Below are 18,544 nucleotides of genomic sequence, written 5' to 3'. Positions count from 1 at the left end.
TTTCCCTTCGAGTCCCTTTGTGAGTCCGATCTCCATTTTTAAGTTTTTCGTGTTCAGGAGATGAAAATACAGAATTGGGAACGTTACTCTATAAAAGTAACGCGTTACCGTTACCGTTATTTTTGGTAAGAAGTAACTCGTTACCGTTACTCGTTACTGATTTTAAAAAGTGACGCGTTACCGTTACCGTTATTTGGAAAGTAACGATTCGTTATTTTTTTCGTTAGGTTTTTGTTTTTTTTATGTTTTTGTTTAATGCTAAAATAAGCTATTAGATTCTAAAATTATTTAATAATCAATATTAAATGTAATAATCTATGTTACAATTAAAAACTCTAAATTAGTCTCTATATAGCGAGTGTTTTTTTATACTAAACTTATTTAATGATTCTAATTTTTTATATTAATATCTTTACTTTTTATCACACTTATCTTTATAGGAATTTAAATTGTAATTTACAAATTTCAATTTTGTCGAAAATTTTTATCAAACATTGTTTTTAAATATTGATAAGAGAAACATTGATATTATTAAGAGTATATTCCAATATTTACTGTCAATATTGTAAAATCTATAATTTACGTTACTATAGATTTTCAGTACTGGCAGTGACTATCAGAATGCAGCCTATGATAGAAGGCTACAAAATATTTTTCAAAAAATACATGTATTGAATAAATACAAGATAATAAAGAACCAAAAAATAACGATAAAAGTAACGGCTGATTCGTTACCTTTACTCTAAAAATGTAACGACGTTACCGTTACAAACAGAAAAAAATAACGACCGTTACCAAAAAAAAAAAAAAAAAAGTAACGGTAACGCGTTACTTTCCAACCCTGCAAAAATACATAAGAATTGGGTTTTCTTACCTATTATTTTATATAGATGGATTTCCGAAGGTTGAAAAAAGTCGATGTGATATTCTGCATACTGAAAAACATGTAAGAAAGAGAGAAATAGCTGAAATGTTCTTTATTAAAAAATATGACAACACTGTTAACTCTCACTAAAGGATACAGAGAATTTAAATAACATATACGATAGATTAATAAAGGTCCTTTAGTCTTTCTCGGTATCTTAAACAGAGAGGTTGACACGGTGTGTCATTATGACATAGCGACTTTTTTCTCTTTCAACTTTAACTAATGCAGGTACATAAATTTGTTTATTTCATTTTTGTAACAGGATTATCATTATTTAATATTGTAATTTTAGTTCACTTGATAAGGACCAAAACCATATGGTCGAAACGTTGTGATAACAATCGAACAATAAATTGCCAGTTGGCTCGTACATATATAAACACTCTTTTAATAGTATTAATATTGCGAAATGATGCTGTTATTACAAAATAATCTATAATAAAAGTCCATTTCATTTATTGACTATTATTTATTATTTATTTATTTATTAAGGATATTATTTATTAACAATTTGTATATATTTCGAATATTGTATTGTGTACTATATATATACATAGAGTACAGAACTCATAATACAATATTTACAATGAAATGTTAATAAATAACGTGCTTAATAAATAACGCAAAAACTAACGTATACTAACGTATAATAATTTATGCGATTATGATAAAAACGTCTCTCGGTATAGAAGAATCATTGGCAGATAAAATATTGCTCTAAAGGCAAAATAAAACAACATAATCTCACATATATTTTTCTCATGATTAAAATTTACATTTTAAAACAGCAAAAATGTCATTATTTAATTTTGTCGAAGTAAAATGTCACGCTGTTATTACAAAAAATCAGCAATATTATAAGGAGGAAACCTGTTACATTATAATACGCAATAGTAAATATTTTTATATAACGTCATCTTCCCGTATAATCCGATCATGCAACCCAACCGTCCAACCCACGCACTGTACAAAAGCTTAAATTCGTATATTACATTAAACGTATTACATTATATAAATTATATTATATTACATTATATAAAATATATTATTATTTAATGAGACACTTTAATGCATTCGCGACATTTAATGCATTCTCTCAGTAAATCTTTGATCAAGACATATTTTATTTTACTGCTACAGGCATACAAGTTATTTAAATTAACAATTTATTTAGATATAATGATGACTAGATATTCTATATAACACTATATAGAAATATTTGGCTTACGCTTCGAAATAAAAAAAAAAAATGATACTACATGTCGTCAATAAAAATTCATTTAGATTGCTCGACAAATCGAACAGTTTTCTTTATCAAATCAATCATGTATGATTTATTGTTAGATAAAGAATATCAATATATTATTCATTGGTATTAATATATTTATATAACGTTGCTTTAGGATATTTTATAGTTTAACGATATATACCAGGAAATATTTTAAATTAAACTTTCCTATATAAATAGTAAATATTAAATATTTTTTTAATTTTTTAAAACGACGAATTACTCTCTAATTAATGATAAATCTCACGTTACAACTATCTAACGAATCGATAAAATAAAATTTGATCATGAATATATTTGATTCAAGCCCTGCGATGTATGGTCAATGGGGGTCACGTTGTACGCGCTTGTCGCCGGACATCTACCCTGGAATGAGTCCGATGGCAGAGCCATTCATGAAATCGTTCGTAATGAACCGCTCGTATTTCATTCGAATCGCATGTCTCTGGATATGCGCGATCTGATCGGGCAGATGTTGGATAAAGTGCCAGAAAGCAGGATCACGATCTCAGAGATGAAACAGCACTCGTGGCTGACTAATAACTCAACCGAACCACTGCCGAGCGAGGCCGATAACTGTCGCGTACCGGTCACCGTCACCGAGGAAGAAGTCATAAGACTTGGCACCTTGCTTATGGTCAAGAATATGTTGAAACAGCATAGTTTCCAAGTAAGTGTTAAGAGGCTGTATATTTAATCCTAAAGACTCGGCAAGATCGAGAAAACGACTTTAGCGTTGCATTATAGCAAGAGAATTATGGAAAAGATATATCAGAATTTTTTAAAATCTTCACTTTTTCTCATAGTCGTGCATAGACATTTTCAATTAGATTTATCAAACGATTTCTCGAATAGAATTAAATATACAAAGTGTCCCATTTTAAACGACCCACTCAAATATCTCAGAAACACTGCGTTAAATCGAAAAATGTTTCAAACAAAAGTTGTGTGGCTGCAAGGGAGCCATAAGATGGTACCATTGGTTTGACCTTGGAAAATCATTTGAAGGTCATGTGAAGATCAACTTTAAAATCTTAAATGGAAACCCCCATTTTTTATTTAGTATTCTTATAGCTGACATCGAGAGCTTTCCAAAACACTATAATAAACTATTTTTTTATTAAGTACTTTTTGAATTATTTTATATTTTAATCTGACATATTGTGATATAAAAAATTAAATATCTCGTAAAATATTTAGTTTTTGATAATCTTACCGTAATACTTCTATGTACAGAATAATGAGACAAATCAATTAGTATAAAAAAAAAATTGTTTTTAAGAAAATTATTTACAATGTATTTTTTTAAACAATTATTTGTTTTTTTTGGCATTAATTAATTTGTCTTATTATTCTGTACATAGAAGTATTACGGTAAAATTATCGAAAACTGAATATTTTACGAAATATTTTATTTTTTATATCAAAATATGTCAGATTAAAATATAAAATAACTCAAAAAGTACTTAATGAACAAATACTTTATTATAGTGTTTTGGAAAGCTCTCGATGTCAGCTACAAGAATACTAAATAAAAAATGGGGATTTCCATTTAAGATTTTAAAGTTGACCTTCACATGACCTTCAAATGATTTTCCAAGGACAAATCATTGTCACCATCTTATGGCCCCCTTGAAGCCACACAACTTTTGTTTGAAACATTTTTCGATTTAACGCAGTGTTTCTGAGATATTTGAGTGGGTCCTTTAAAATGGGACAGCCTATATATTTAAAATTATTAAATATTTAATTATTAAATATATGTTTATAAATTATTAAATATATGTTTTTATCGAAATGCAATCTTTCTTTTCTCTTTTTCCTTCTCCATCGTCAAAAAGTCATAATACTACGAGCGTTGTTCATCTATTCTGATAATATCTACCGTTATGCAATCCTCTCGTGAATGAATTCAGTCAGGAGCAACTCGTTCATGAAATTGAATTTGAAAGAATTCGTGATACGTGGATATTAAAAAGTAGACCCCACCATATAATCGCTTTCGCAAAATGTCGCAACGATATATTCCAATGTGTATTCTTTTAACTTCACTATAACGACGCGTAAATATTGCATAACGACAGTTTCGACAGGTGTACGTCGATAATGTCAATAGATGTATGTGTTCACATTTAATCTTACAAAATACAAATACAAGATACTCGATAACGATATTTAACCGGTTATGTATAATCATGCTCTTTAATAATGAAATAATTACTGAAAGCGTGTCGACAAATATCGAGGATCGTTTATCGGATTACATTGGTGTGTTGGATGAGTTGTGTTTTACATACGATTACATTTGTCTAAATATCAATAATACTTCAGTAAGGCTTCAGCATGCTTTAACAATATCGATAGAATATCTCATTATATGCACGCTGTAAAATACCAGAGATTGCAACAGTTGTATTTATTTATCTTTCTAAAGAAAAGGAGGATAGAGAGAGAGAGAGAGAGAGAGAGAGAGAACACGGCTTTTGCCTCGTGTAACAATCAAAATGACATCTAGCGCGCGTTAATTATTTTTGACTTATAATTTATTTATATCAAAAAAATATTTCATGTTATTAGTTAAAATTTATTATATTGTATATTTATATAATAGAAAATAATACGTATATATAAAATGTGTAGCATTACGATATTCATAGCATTATAGTTTTCATCGTGATTATCTTAAATTAAAATTAAAATGAAAAAAAAAAAAAAAGTGTTTTGTGAAAGCAGAAAAATATATTTGATAAAATTTTCTACAATTCTTAACCGTGCAAAATAATATGATTACACATCTCCCAACAACAACACACATAAACTGACCATAATCAACCGACGATCACATAATTATTGAAAAAAAACAATGCAATGTTTTCTTACACAATATACATGTAATATTTAATTTTAAAAATGTTTAATAAATATAATTAATTATAAGAATCCTATCACTGATTTTTTTAAATTTACATATTTTATTATATTTATCGAGATGTAAAAATTGAATTCATTTGGAAGAATCGTTATTTATGATTCGTTTTATAATTTTAATTATAAAAAGCAATATCTTTTTTACCATATTCGACTTTTGAAGTAAACCGTGTAATTAATTAATGAAAATAACACACGAGGTTTATAGATATTTAGAAGAATTTTAATTTAAAAGAAAATTTTATTTGGATTAATCTATTGAATTATATATTATGTATTGAATTATATATTATATCTTAATTAAATAATAGTGGCTTGTACAAAATCCACGATTCTCGAAGACAATGACATCAACTTGTTTTTATTGAATAAAAAAATATGGTTACTAAACTTTAATATTCGGATAGCATAATAGATAATTTCTGCAATAATAATAAGACATAACGAATAACAAGAAAGATAAATCGCGAAAGAAAATCGATATATAAAGCCGATTATCGAAATCGATAATTTCGATTTTGCATGATTTTTGGATGATTTTAACCGCGAAATTCTTGGTGCGTTCAAATCGCAGTATTCTCGATATCGAAACATTTATTCTTCTTTTCCTCATTCGCGTTCATTGAAATTTGCATAAGAAATCGATTTTTAAATCGAATTAGCATTTTTATCGTTGATAAGAAGAATCGATTCGCGAACTTTGCGAAGAAAGTCAACATTCAAAGTGCTCCGCGATTATTAGGGCAAAAAACTAAGGAAAAACGAAACGCAAATTATTTTTGCCCCTCAGAATCCATTCTTGCCTAAGCGACTCGGACGAACGGCGAACAACGGTACGCAATCATCGGCGAGCGGACAAGAAGGTGCCGTATCTTCTTCACCGCAACACGATACGACGAGAGACGCAAAGACAGAACGTTTTCACGAGGCCGGAAGAAGCAATTCCGCGCCGGACTCCTATGATTGGCACACAAGCGGCAGGTAAACATTATTGTATTCATAGGGCTAGGATATTTTTTACAGATTGCTTTTATATATCCCATTTCAAAATTTTCTCATGCCCTTTATATATAATAGAATTCTATCTTACAAAATCTCATTCTCGCGCCGCAATAGCGATAGCACAAATATTCGAGAAGAGCCAAGTTTTATTATTCGAACGTTTAGAAGAATGTCTCTGTAGAAATATACAGGGTGTCCGATTTTAAAGGACCCACTCAAATATCTCAGAAACACTGCGTTAAATCGAAAAATGTTTCAAACAAAAGTTGTGTGGCTTCAAGGGGGCCATAAGATGGTGACAATGATTTGACCTTGGAAAATTATTTGAAGGTCATGTGAAGGTCAACTTTAAAATTTTAAATGGAAATTTTTTATTTAGTATTCTTGTAGCTGACATCGAGAGCTTTCTAAAACACTATAACAAAGTATTTTTTTATTAAGTACTTTTTGAGTTATTTTATATTTTAATCTGACATTTTTTGATATAGAAAATAAAATATTTCGTAAAATATTCAGTTTTCGATAATTTTACCGTAATACTTCTATGTACAGAATAATAAGACAAATTAATTAGTGCCAAAAAAAACAAATAATTTAAAAAAATACATTGTAAATAATTTTCTTAAAAACAATTTTTTTTTATACTAATTGATTTGTCTCATTATTCTGTACATAGAATTATTACGGTAAGATTATCAAAAACTAAATACTTTATGAGATATTTAATTTTTTATATCAAAAGATGTCAGATTAAAATATAAAATAACTCAAAAAATACTGAATAAAAAAATAGTTTATTATAGTGTTTTGGAAAGCTCTCGAGGCAAGCTACAAGAATATTAAATAAAAAATGGGGGTTTCTATTTAAGATTTTAAAGTTGACCTTCACATGACCTTCAAATGATTTTCCAAGGTCAAATCATTGTCACCATCTTATGGCCTCCTTAAAGCCACACAACTTTTGTTTGAAACACTTTTCGATTTAACGCAGTGTTTCTGAGATATTTGAGTGGATCCTTTAAAATGGGACACCCTATATAAATATTCTTCGCATTCAAGATGTTTCATTTAAATTTATGAAACGTATCAATGCTTTTCTTTATAGATTTTAAAATTTCATATATTTTATTTAAGAACTTTAATATATTTTATTTAAGAAATTATACATCCGTTTAATAAATAGTGATTAATTTAATCATAAATACATATGTCATTTCGTAGATCGTAGATTTAATATTAATGTCACAGTCATAAATTGTATTAACGTCTTACATACGATATGTACAATTTATTCTTATTTTGTTTGTCGAAATAATAAATTGCAGTGGTTATTTACGATGGGATATAAATCAATTAATAGTAAAAAGTAATATTAATGTCATATTAATATCGCCTCCGCGCATTTGCCTATTTTTCTTAATTGCCTCATTAATTTGCATATTGGCAGACAAGTATCGGTGGAAAATCCCTTGTCGCCAGTGACAGAAACCGAGAGAAGGTAATGGCGTTACCAACAGAAGTAACTCAAAATAAGGAAGCACACATACCGATCTTTAAGCGACAGATCAACGGCAAACGGAAACGATCATCAATCTAGCGACCGCGACGTCAAAAAGAGATTTTGTCAAACGAACCAACGAAAACTTAATCTTCCAAAGAGTGATATCGTTATCGATATCACTCTCATTGCTTTTATCGTTAGAATCGTGGAACGTTACTTTTAGTTTTGCAAGAGCTCTATTTACGTTGCGGTATGCGGAAATTCCAAACCGGCGAGGCTGAAACAGGGAAAATGGAAGATTTGTTGGAAATATTTTTCCGTTAGATCTCAAACATTTTATATAAATAAAAATATAATATTGCGGTTCTATATTATATTATGATGACAGAGTTAGTGATCATATCTCTGATTATTATTGTTTGATGATATATGTGGTAGTATTATTTACAATTAATGACCGTACATAAATAGCTCATTATACATATAACTCTTAAAAACATAAAAGATGGAACTATTATTACGTTTATGTGTTTTTCGCTATTGACTGCCAATGTTGTCTACGAAATAAAATCTGGCGAATTTTAATGACTACAAAGTGATTACAAATGACTACTATAATGACATTAAATAATCAATTACTATATTGTTTCCTTTTTTGTTGCTTTTTGTCTAAAGTAATTCCTATGAATACTTAATATTTGTATAAAAAAAAAGCAATTTCTATAAATAATAAACAATTAACAGAGTAATACTATACGTATCATTACGACAATTTCTCAGAGATTGAAAAAAACGATTAAATATTTACGCTGATTTTGTTCAATAACGTATATATAACGAGATAATATATAAAATGTGATTTATCTAATCTCAAATTACTATATATAACGAGAATTTTGCCATGTAAATCACGATTTAATTGGGAAGTTGATGGTACAAGGATACTCTTGTCCCGTGTGTATAAAATCGTGAAAGATAACAAATGGATAATGCATCTAATGCGGTGATCCGAAATAAAGCATGCCTCGCCGGATTTAACATTCCATTAATATCAATAATTCCATTAATATAAAAAAAAAGCATTTTAAAATAATTTCAAGATTTAGAGTGCTACGTATGCTCTGCCGATCTAGTATTAGAAAGAGAGTTTCACCGTAATAACATTTTGTTTTTGATATGTTATCACAGTAATGCAAAAATATCAAAAATATACATACAGATGTTATAGTACGAGCAGTGTTTGATTGATATGATGTGTTTTCTACAATATTTTTTTTGTTCTTTTTTTCTTTTTATAAATCTGGTTTTTATTTTCCTTGTCGCTACATTTGATTGCGATGTTAAATGTTAAGATCTAAAGTAAATATCAATTTTACAAACATGTCAAATAACATGATATGAAAAGAAAAAATATTTCACGTCTGCAATCACAATATGGAGAGAATTCACAATAAATTTGTAAAAGGATATTCGTGTATGTACTTATAAAAAATAAACAGTATGATAAATCTACGAATTGCACATACCAGCTGAACTCATGAACACATTATATCAAATAGGAATTAATTAAAATATAAGACAAATTATTTAATTACAATTTAAATAAAATAAAGAAATTACATTTATAGCCAAGAATTTCGTTAAAAATAACATTTCTAAAATGTATAAGAAGAATTCTGACAGCTGTGATATATTTTTGATTATAGCTAATCGAATTGTCTTCTAAGCTAGATTGGCAGATACGAATAAATTCAAGAAGAAGTAAAAAACGAAAGTTCCAAGGAAAGTGAGTAAGATTTATATGCGAGTAATTTTTTTTTTAATCACGCGGTTAATTTGTTATTTACATGAGCACCGGAAGAATGTCTTGTAACAAATTAATTCCAGAGAGAAGTCATTAAAATTATAATATTATGTTACAAATAAAAATTAATTAATCAATTAAATTTTTTAACTAATTATATATATAATAGTTAAATATAATCGTGTCATGTATATAAAAAAATTATGTGATCGTATTTTTTATAATATATATTAATAATTTAATTTTTAAATGCAAACTTTTTTTTATTTAATTATATATTAATTTATATATATATATATATTTTTTTTTTACAGAGTTTTATAATATTCTTCTATTTTAAATAATTTGTTATAATTATATCTAATCACTTCATGATCTTTCTCATTTTGCGTAATATAATGATTTTCCTCAGGTTGAAATTTTCGAAATCATTCTTTCGCTACTTGTGTGCAAAACGCACGTTTCATATGCTCGCAAAAACAGAACATATTGCATTTTTAAAATTATCGTGATAAATCTTGTATGTTTACAAACCTCTGTATATAACAATATGTTTCCATTGAAGTTTTTTCTGCCGCAATCGCATGAGCGAGAAAACCGCTCATATGCCCAAGATTTTAACGTCGATATAAGTGTCAGATTTTTGCAATTGACTGGTCCCAATTTACAAGCCGCGTAGGTTGTATAGATTGTACATAGATGTGAAGGTGTACGTATATTGTATTCAGATTTTGTATGTATAATACTCATATTTTTTAAATATATAGGCTCGCAAATAAAAGTCCGCGATACAACGACGCTCTTTTTAGATTCATGCTACTAGATACACAAATAAGTTCATTTCTTTATATAACAATACAATACATTTTATAGACTTTATTAATAATGACATTTTTATTATTTATTTTATGAATTACAATATCTACATAAATATTTATTTGGAATTTTATTATAATTGCAATTTAAAATTTGCTTTCTATTCTACATTCAAATAAAAATTTGATTTTGATTATTATAAATATAAATATTATAAATATGTATAATATCTGATAATATTATTCTTTAAAAAAGAGAAATATAAAAAATTTCAATTCAGGAATTTTTTACATATATAGATATCTTCAATAAAAAATAACATCAAGTCTCTTATAGAGACTTTGATATTAAAAGGCAAGTGCTTTGATTGAATTTATAAAATTTATTATATATATATATATATTCGTAGTTTCATATATATAATTTCCATTGTATATTAACGGCGCCAAACGACCAAGAAAAGGCAACTAAAGAGAGACTCGTGATTTTATTGGACCTTATTGAGATACGGGGGACCATATAAAACAAATGTATGAATTTAAGAGATAGATTTCAGAGCTCACGCAGCGAGCGGTCCGAGATCTATTTCATGTATACAATTATCACATGGAGACTGCGACGGACTTATTAGTCGATAAGGATAATTATCTAATATACAATTCAGCACTCATGTTTTCATAAACTTTCATTTAACCGTGACAATTTTAGAGTCTATGCGAACCAACGCATTCTCCATATTATCGCATAGGCCAAGGAATAACGAGCCTTATGAAAAAGTAGCGGATTAATCGCTGAGGGAAAAACAATATACATACACTTGCTAATACATTTACATTTACTAGATGTACTTGGCGGCTCATAAATGAAGATCTGCGTTACATCGTCGCATGATTGAATTTAAATACACCTGTCTAATAATTCAAAATCTAGACAATTGTATTTAGAATTAAAGAAACGACGTGAATGTGGATCTAGAAATCCTTCCAGAGATATGGACGAAGTGTCTATTGGCAGCAAATATACTAAAATCATTGTTATATTATATAATATTATGTTATAATTAATTTAACGATTAATCTATATGACTTTTTATATACTGTTAAATAAAATATAATTTATTAATCCGACATTTCTCGATAACTGAATTGACAATTGAAGTAATATACAATATATATATATATGTATATATTGAATTTTTATCAGATTGTTTATCTATGACATTTTTATATTAGATTGTATCCAATCTTTAATTTTTAAATATACTATTTTATTCAAAATAAATATGAATTCTTATTGTCTTTCCCTCGGAAAATAAATTATAATAGAATTTAATTTTTTATACGAAAAAAATTAGTTAATAAATAGAGATACTTTGATGCAATTTGCCGTCAATAGACATTTTCCGAATTGTTACGGGTATATAATTATTGTTATTTAAACAATTATATATATACACACTCTCGCAAGTGCGTCTCACTTCGTATTGCGTTATTTTTATCACAGATAGCACAAGATATTTTGTACCCTGTATTAAACACGCATTGAAAATCTCGCTATTTCTTAATCTCGTTGTAAAAAAATAAGTTATAGTGTACACACACTTTATATCTGCTAAATATAGTTAATATACTATTACTATCGAACGATTTAGATGACGAATCTCTGCACTCGATAATATCACGACCAAGAACGATGCTCAATCGAGACATTAATGGCTGATTTGAAGAGAATTTGATTTTACTCGACAATCAATGTATATTACTCGATATATATACGCGTGTATATTACATATATATTATTTCAATATTTCTATTGTCACTCTGTAATCGCGAAATCTTTTCGTTGTCAATTTTCGTAAAAGCTCTTGACTCTAGAGATCATATTTGTAGGAACTTTACCCAGATAGCCATGAATGTTAAAATCACGTTTTGCCAAAGCTTTGCGACAAGGTGTGCTTCAATTTTGACAATAACTGTCTAGCAAACATTTGTCTTGTTTTGGTTTGTCAAAAAGTTTGAAGCAAATTGACGGCAAAATTTTTCGTCTCACGATGCTGTAAATAATAGAGAAAGGCTCGCCCGTAAATTTTACGCATAGAAGAACACGTATGATGTTATTCACGGTGTAACACAAACTTTACGTCAATTAGTAGCAAATCTTGTTATATACGCTATAATAGCAAATTTACGACAAGAACAGAGCAAAGTATACTCTGGCACAACGAGATGCAAAATTCACGCAAATAACAGAGCAAACCCTGCCATGCACGGCATGACAGAGAATTTACAACTTTACTTTATTACAAACTTTACAAAAATATAGTATTCAGCCGATAGTTTGTTTGTTCATTGCTATGCGACGCGCTATATTCATCCATCTCGTATTTGATTTTTAATCATGAGAAGTATATAAAGCTTGCAAAAAGCAACTGGCAGAAGATTAAAAATATAATTATTTCTATCAGTTCAATTACTGATACAATCCCAAACATAGGGAATTCAGATATTGGATTGTTTCTCTTAGATCGGGCAGATAAATGTCTGAAAAAGTTTAAATCATCCGTTTATTGTTTACTTAAAATATAAATATATATTAGGTGTACAACTTTGCTTCCGCCGTTTTCCTATAGATGGCTTTAGCGATAAGTAGTGGTCGAAATAAATAGATCATAGACGTCATGCGATAAACTTGGGCATCTGTCAACATAACCCCATAGAAACATTAGTCGATTTGTGTCTGCATCATAAAGTTATTCTCGATTGAAAATGTCAGTTTACGAGCCAAATTCTCGTCATTTGCGGGAGGTTTTAATTTCTGCTTCAATATGAAGAAATCTGCTGCTGAGGCTCATCGAATGCTCTCAAATACTTATGGTGAAGCCGCTATTAGTGAAAGAACGTGTCGTGAGTGGTTTCAACGCTTCAAGAACGGTGATTTTCGCGTCGAAGACCGGCATAGCGGTGGAAGAGAGAAGGTTTTCGAAGATGCAGAATTGGAGGCATTATTTAATGAAGACTCGAGTCAAAGTCAAAAAGAATTGGCACGATCATTGGGAGTAGACAATACTTTGAATCATAAATGTATAACCAGTTTTTTACAATAAAGCCTCGAATTTCGGGAAAAAAGCGGCGGAAGCAAAGTTGTACACCTAATATATAAAATTCATATATTCATCATATTTTATGAATTCATTTTCAATTATTCATATATTATCATCATCTCATAATTATAATAAACGTCACCTAAGACTCTTGTCTGCGCGGTCGCATATTCTTAAACGACGCGTCAGAAAACATGACGGATTGCTTCACAAAAAACATTCCTTTCTGCGAGATTTATCGTTCCTCCAGAGTTTGTCGCAGAGTTTCTGAATCACCCTATACAGAAAATTACCATAAATTTTCTATCATGCCGTACACGGCAAGGTTTGCCCTATTCTTGCCACAAATTTACTGTCATCCTGTGCACGGCAAGGTTTGTCCTATTCTTGCCACAAATTTGCTGTCATGCCGTGCAAGGTTTGTTCTATTATTTGTGTAAAATGTGCATCACACTATTGCGACAAGCCTTGCCAGCGAAAGCTAAGCTCTTTGCGTACACACCTTGTCACAATTTTGCTGCAAAGTTTGCATCATTTTGCTTGCTGGGTAACAAATAAGTACAATTACAATTTTCACTTTCTTAATACTCTCTTAGACATTAGACACTTCAATTCTCTCTAGTGTTAAATCTGAAATTTTACGAAATATTTCTTGTTAAATGGTGAGTTATGTGTTAATCACTATTTACAATTTCACAGAATCGCGTAGTATAACTTAAGAATCTCGTGCAATCTATATTAAACTTCTTCCAATTAAATACTTGAGATATAGTTAAATTATGTATATATACATAATTTGTGAAACAGTAAATTGTTAACTTTAATATTTCAATATAGATTGCACGATACTGCGATTATCGCGCACAAAATTCCTGTACTAACGGACATGATACTAATAAAAAATAATTCTGTATATTCCGCAATCCAAAACTGTTTCGTTTAAAAAATTATATTATCTTACTATACTATATTTATACTATCTACAATAATTCTCTTCGCAGAATTCGTTTCTATTTACGATCAATTTTTCGAAACTAGTCGTGAAAAAAAGAAATCTTACGGCACATTTGTAGTAACTGAGGTAATATGTAATTGCTCGTCTATATAATAAATCCTTTTTATCTTTCCATTAATGTCAGTTGTCTTGCAAAACTCGACTCAACCATTAAATCTTTCGTGATTTATCTCCGAGTGCTACTGTTTTCTCTCTCCCTCATGTATTAACCTTACATTAAACTTAATAGGGAGTCTCTATAAAAAAATTTTAACAGTCCTTTAACTCACTCTATAGCTATTTCTCTCTTTGCTAATTAAAATATTGTACAATATATATATATGTATAAAAATTGTTCGATAATCTCCCTTAGTTTATATGTGTTCACGAGATATTACGTTACTATAAGTATATATTATACTTATATAATTTTTACTTTTTTTTGTTTTCTGTCATTTTTTCTTCTTTTCTTTCCCTTCACATAAACTCCCTTAAATATTCACTTTTAGAGCTACATATTCTAGAGTTAATATTATATATTTTAGTTTTTATTTATAAATATCTACATTATATCTTTTTTACGCTTGAAAAAATTTTTATCCTCCAAAAGATAATGAAAAATACACTCATTCGTTCATCATTTACTCTGTACATTATCGAATCTCCACATTATTATATTTGTAATAGTCAAACACTCACAAGTAAACACATTTCTCACAATCAGTTGTATCTCACATGAATCTCATATTTTACATTATATTAATGCCGATTATCGTCAAATCACAAGAAAAAATTCTCTTGTCTAAAAATTGATCAATAAATCAGTTTGATATAAATTTGAAAAAGAGAGAGGTTTTTCATAGGACTCAAACTTATATGCATTTTTTTCTTCTTTTATAACATAGCACGTACCACACTTACATATACATCTGAGTGTTTCAACACTTAAAGATAAAACGCAAGATCCATTCTTGATTAAGAAGGTGATTAACTAGGCCGCGTGATCTTGTATAAAAAGATTTGAAAATATTCAGATATAATTGTAGCATGACCGCCAATGATCTAGGTAAGCGTAAAAAAACTTGCAACGCGTTGCGACCGTTGGAGAGTTCTTATTGTAAAAATTTATACTACATAAATATATTTTATTCTTGTGTACATTCTGCCGTTTTGTTAAATAAATCACATTCTGACTACGTCGGAAGCAGAAAGCCACCCCGGCGAGTCTTATTTTCTTCCTATACATCGCTCCTACAATTAGTATTAACATTTTATGAAAAAATATGACATATAAAAAAATTATCCATATTTCAAAGAACTCAGCGTATCTCTGTATTAATTATATTATGTCAGCGTTCGATGAGAATAAATTAATGCAAAATTCATGCGTTATATAAATTGTGGTATAGCCGAAGTGATGACGCGCGTTTTTGGCAATACCTTGACCTGCCATAAAAAATCGAGGACCAATATCGTATATCGGAACGAAGCCGACTGGCTACAAAGCAACCATGCGTGCCACGACTGTCAATTCCCGTTGGGCAACTTTATGACGATGGTTTGTAGAGGCACATGCGAAAGACAATGGACGTAAGCCGCGAAAGCCAATCAATCGTGGTATATACTCACGCTCATGCATTGCATGTAAGTATAAAGGGGTTTTGAAATCAAAGGAGGTTTTCAGTCGATCGTCCGGAGCGTCTAAAGAAGTCATAAAACGTCCCATCGAAAAATACGCTCCGAACTATGAAGCTCTTGGGATACTGTCTCTTTTGTGTAAGTATCATATAAGTGATAACTGTCCATCTTTTACACATTCACAGAAATATATCGTGAAATTATTCCTAATTTTATTCGTCATTTTTTTGCACTTTTTCATGAATATCGACAAAGAAATTTTTATTTATATATAAATATATTCAGGATAGATTTTAAAAAAGATATATATATATATTTGTTTCTCCAACAAAATAATCGTATATGTCAGATTATCTTAACTAAAATTAGATTAATTTTCTCTCTACAATGTTTTTTTATAATAAAATTTCTTCTAAATCTAGATTTTACTTTATTTATATATCGCTATATTTTTATAAACCTATAAGTTTATAATTTCATCCTCATTATTATGCATATCTGTTAAAGTTAACATTACGTTTTTCTCTAAAAACCTTTTTAATTAATTTCAATAAAATATTTAACAATAAATTTCTCCTAGCAATGTATATATATAAGCTACGTATAATATATATATTTATATTTCCTAAAAATTCTTCCTATGTCAAAACATACTTGGTAATTTTTGTTGGCGGAATATTTTATCTAAAAGCAAACTTAATTTTTTAATAGTACTAAAAAACATCAAAGCTTTAAATATAATTATTTCCGATTCTTAGTGACAAGCTCTTTGCGAAAAATAACGTTTATTCTTAATCAGAGCGTGAAAATCGCCAATTGCAATCGCGATTGTCGATGTAACTTGTAATTTTCGTGAAAATGAAACTACCGTGCTGGTAAATTCAGTGAGTGGCGAAGGTCTGTCGCAATATACGATTATATGTTGTATCACCTGTCCGCAGTACATTACATCACGTCCGATAAAATTCATTTTGCGGGAAAGATTCATTCCCAACTATTAAACATATTGTATATATATGCATACATACAAAAGGAAAATACATATACCTACATTTCTATCATCCCGATTATACCAATTTAACGATTAAAAAAAGTAATTTTTTGAATAAGTTTGGTATATAACTAAACACAAAAATATACATTTCTTTTATAATTTACTCTCTCTCTCTCTCTCTCTCTCTCTCATTTTCAAATATAATATTTTGGATATATATATATTTCTCGATACGTGTGTAGACAGAAATTCCTTTTAAATTTTGACGTCTTACAGCTCTTCGCCACAAGAGTACAATCGAAGCCACAAATAACCAAACTGTTCCCAGTGGAAGGAATAATGTATCAAAAATCATTAAGTAATACTACGAAACCACTGGAAAAATTTTGGGGAAAATTACGCGCCACATACAACTTCATCTTCCGTCAAACCAACAATACGAACAACATAGAAAAGATCCTGGCGAAGGATGATGCGCCAGCTTCTGATTTGCAAGCCCTCAAACTAATCTGGCCCGATTCGTTAAAGACAGATAGATATTCAAATCTCCAATATCCCAATAATAGTTTCCTGGATCAAATAAAATCGTTGTCAATACCGAAGAAGTATGAAAATAAAGCGAACTCAAGTAATCTCGAGAAGGAATCGTCCATCAAAATAGCAACAACGGTCAAAGCGAACGAGAGAAAGGTGAATTCTATAAGCTCCGATGAAAAGAACTCTAACAAAACAGAGACCCTACCTGATGACGACTGGTTTAACGATATTCAGCCTTTAGAGCAATTGGAGCTGCAAGACGAAGAAATAAATAAGAAAAATGAGGCAGAAATCATAACAGCAACAACCCCTCAATCTCCAACAAGGGTAGGTCACCAGCTGATTGAATGGTTTGGATTCCTTTTCAACCTTACTCATAATATTTACGCAAAATTATTGGGTGCTACTTGCGGAAAAAAAACGATGCAATAATAATAAACCGACCGAGAAATAAGATGTATAAAATATATTTTTACTTCAGAAATTTAAATTATATAGAAACTATATATGTATATATATATATATTAACTCTTCGTTTATAAATTTCTAGATAAGCTGAGCCTAAATACATAACATGAATATCCAATCGTAATTTTCATTTAACCAATATAAAAAAATCGTGTTTAATCTAAACATAGAAGATTACATTCAATGCTAAACGTGTGTCGATAATATGAGTAAATATAAACGTCGAGTGAATTCAGTCTCAATATAGTATTAATATTAAATGTATAAAGGAAAAGAATAGGGGAGAAAAAGAAGAAGAGAGAACGATAGAAGAATGAAAATACCATATACGGAGATATCTGAATTTTGTACCATTTTGTATTACCATCATCCCTTGCATATTTCGCTAAAACAAATCAATTTTATATTAAATAAGAGATTAAATAATACTTTCATAATACTTCGTAAATTCTCAAAGTATGCAACGAATGATGAACATTATACATTTAAACATGGGATGTATCACATAGCATTCGCGTCCAAAGAGTTAATTTTAAATATCATGCT

The 18,544-nt window shown here is 29.3% G+C and overlaps 2 protein-coding genes across 3 annotated transcripts in view; both read left to right on the top strand.

Moving 5' to 3' along the window:
- Window positions 1–14,496, top strand: part of LOC138940307 (calcium/calmodulin-dependent protein kinase kinase 2) — an 89,930-nt gene extending 75,434 nt beyond the window's left edge. Inside the window, exons 8-10 of the mRNA XM_070309087.1 lie at window positions 2,524–2,886; window positions 5,935–6,125; window positions 7,594–14,496. Coding sequence (XP_070165188.1) covers window positions 2,524–2,886; window positions 5,935–6,125; window positions 7,594–7,648 — 609 coding nt within the window. The 3' untranslated portion in view covers window positions 7,649–14,496. The remainder of the gene's footprint in view (window positions 1–2,523; window positions 2,887–5,934; window positions 6,126–7,593) is intronic.
- A 1,569-nt stretch (window positions 14,497–16,065) lies between these two features.
- On the top strand, window positions 16,066–18,184 carry LOC138940308 (uncharacterized). Of its 2 annotated transcripts, XM_070309089.1 has the most exons (3): window positions 16,066–16,137; window positions 17,270–17,857; window positions 18,081–18,184. In XM_070309089.1, exons 1-3 carry the CDS (start codon window positions 16,108–16,110, stop codon window positions 18,087–18,089), a joined length of 627 nt encoding a protein of 208 aa, XP_070165190.1. In that variant the 5' UTR covers window positions 16,066–16,107; the 3' UTR covers window positions 18,090–18,184. The 2 variants fall into 2 exon arrangements, with proteins under 2 accessions (XP_070165190.1, XP_070165189.1); XM_070309088.1 differs by lacking the exon at window positions 18,081–18,184 and having other exon boundaries at window positions 17,270–17,979.
- Window positions 18,185–18,544: the final 360 nt, after the last annotated feature.

This window comes from Polyergus mexicanus, unplaced genomic scaffold (genome assembly GCF_030449975.1).
Source record: "Polyergus mexicanus isolate NDT 795.1 unplaced genomic scaffold, iyPolMexi1.0 SCAF_16, whole genome shotgun sequence".
In the NCBI taxonomy this organism is placed as follows: Eukaryota; Metazoa; Arthropoda; class Insecta; order Hymenoptera; family Formicidae; genus Polyergus; species Polyergus mexicanus.
The sequence above is the reverse complement of the archived record's forward strand: the minus strand, read 5'-3'. Positions and strand labels throughout refer to the sequence as shown.

Excerpts from the sequence above, each read along its gene's own strand:
- LOC138940308 (XM_070309088.1), top strand. The coding sequence starts at position 16,108 with ATGAAGCTCTTGGGATACTGTCTCTTTTGT. Across the intron at positions 16,138-17,269 it reads TGGGATACTGTCTCTTTTGT|CTCTTCGCCACAAGAGTACA; the intron begins GTAAGTATCATA and ends GACGTCTTACAG.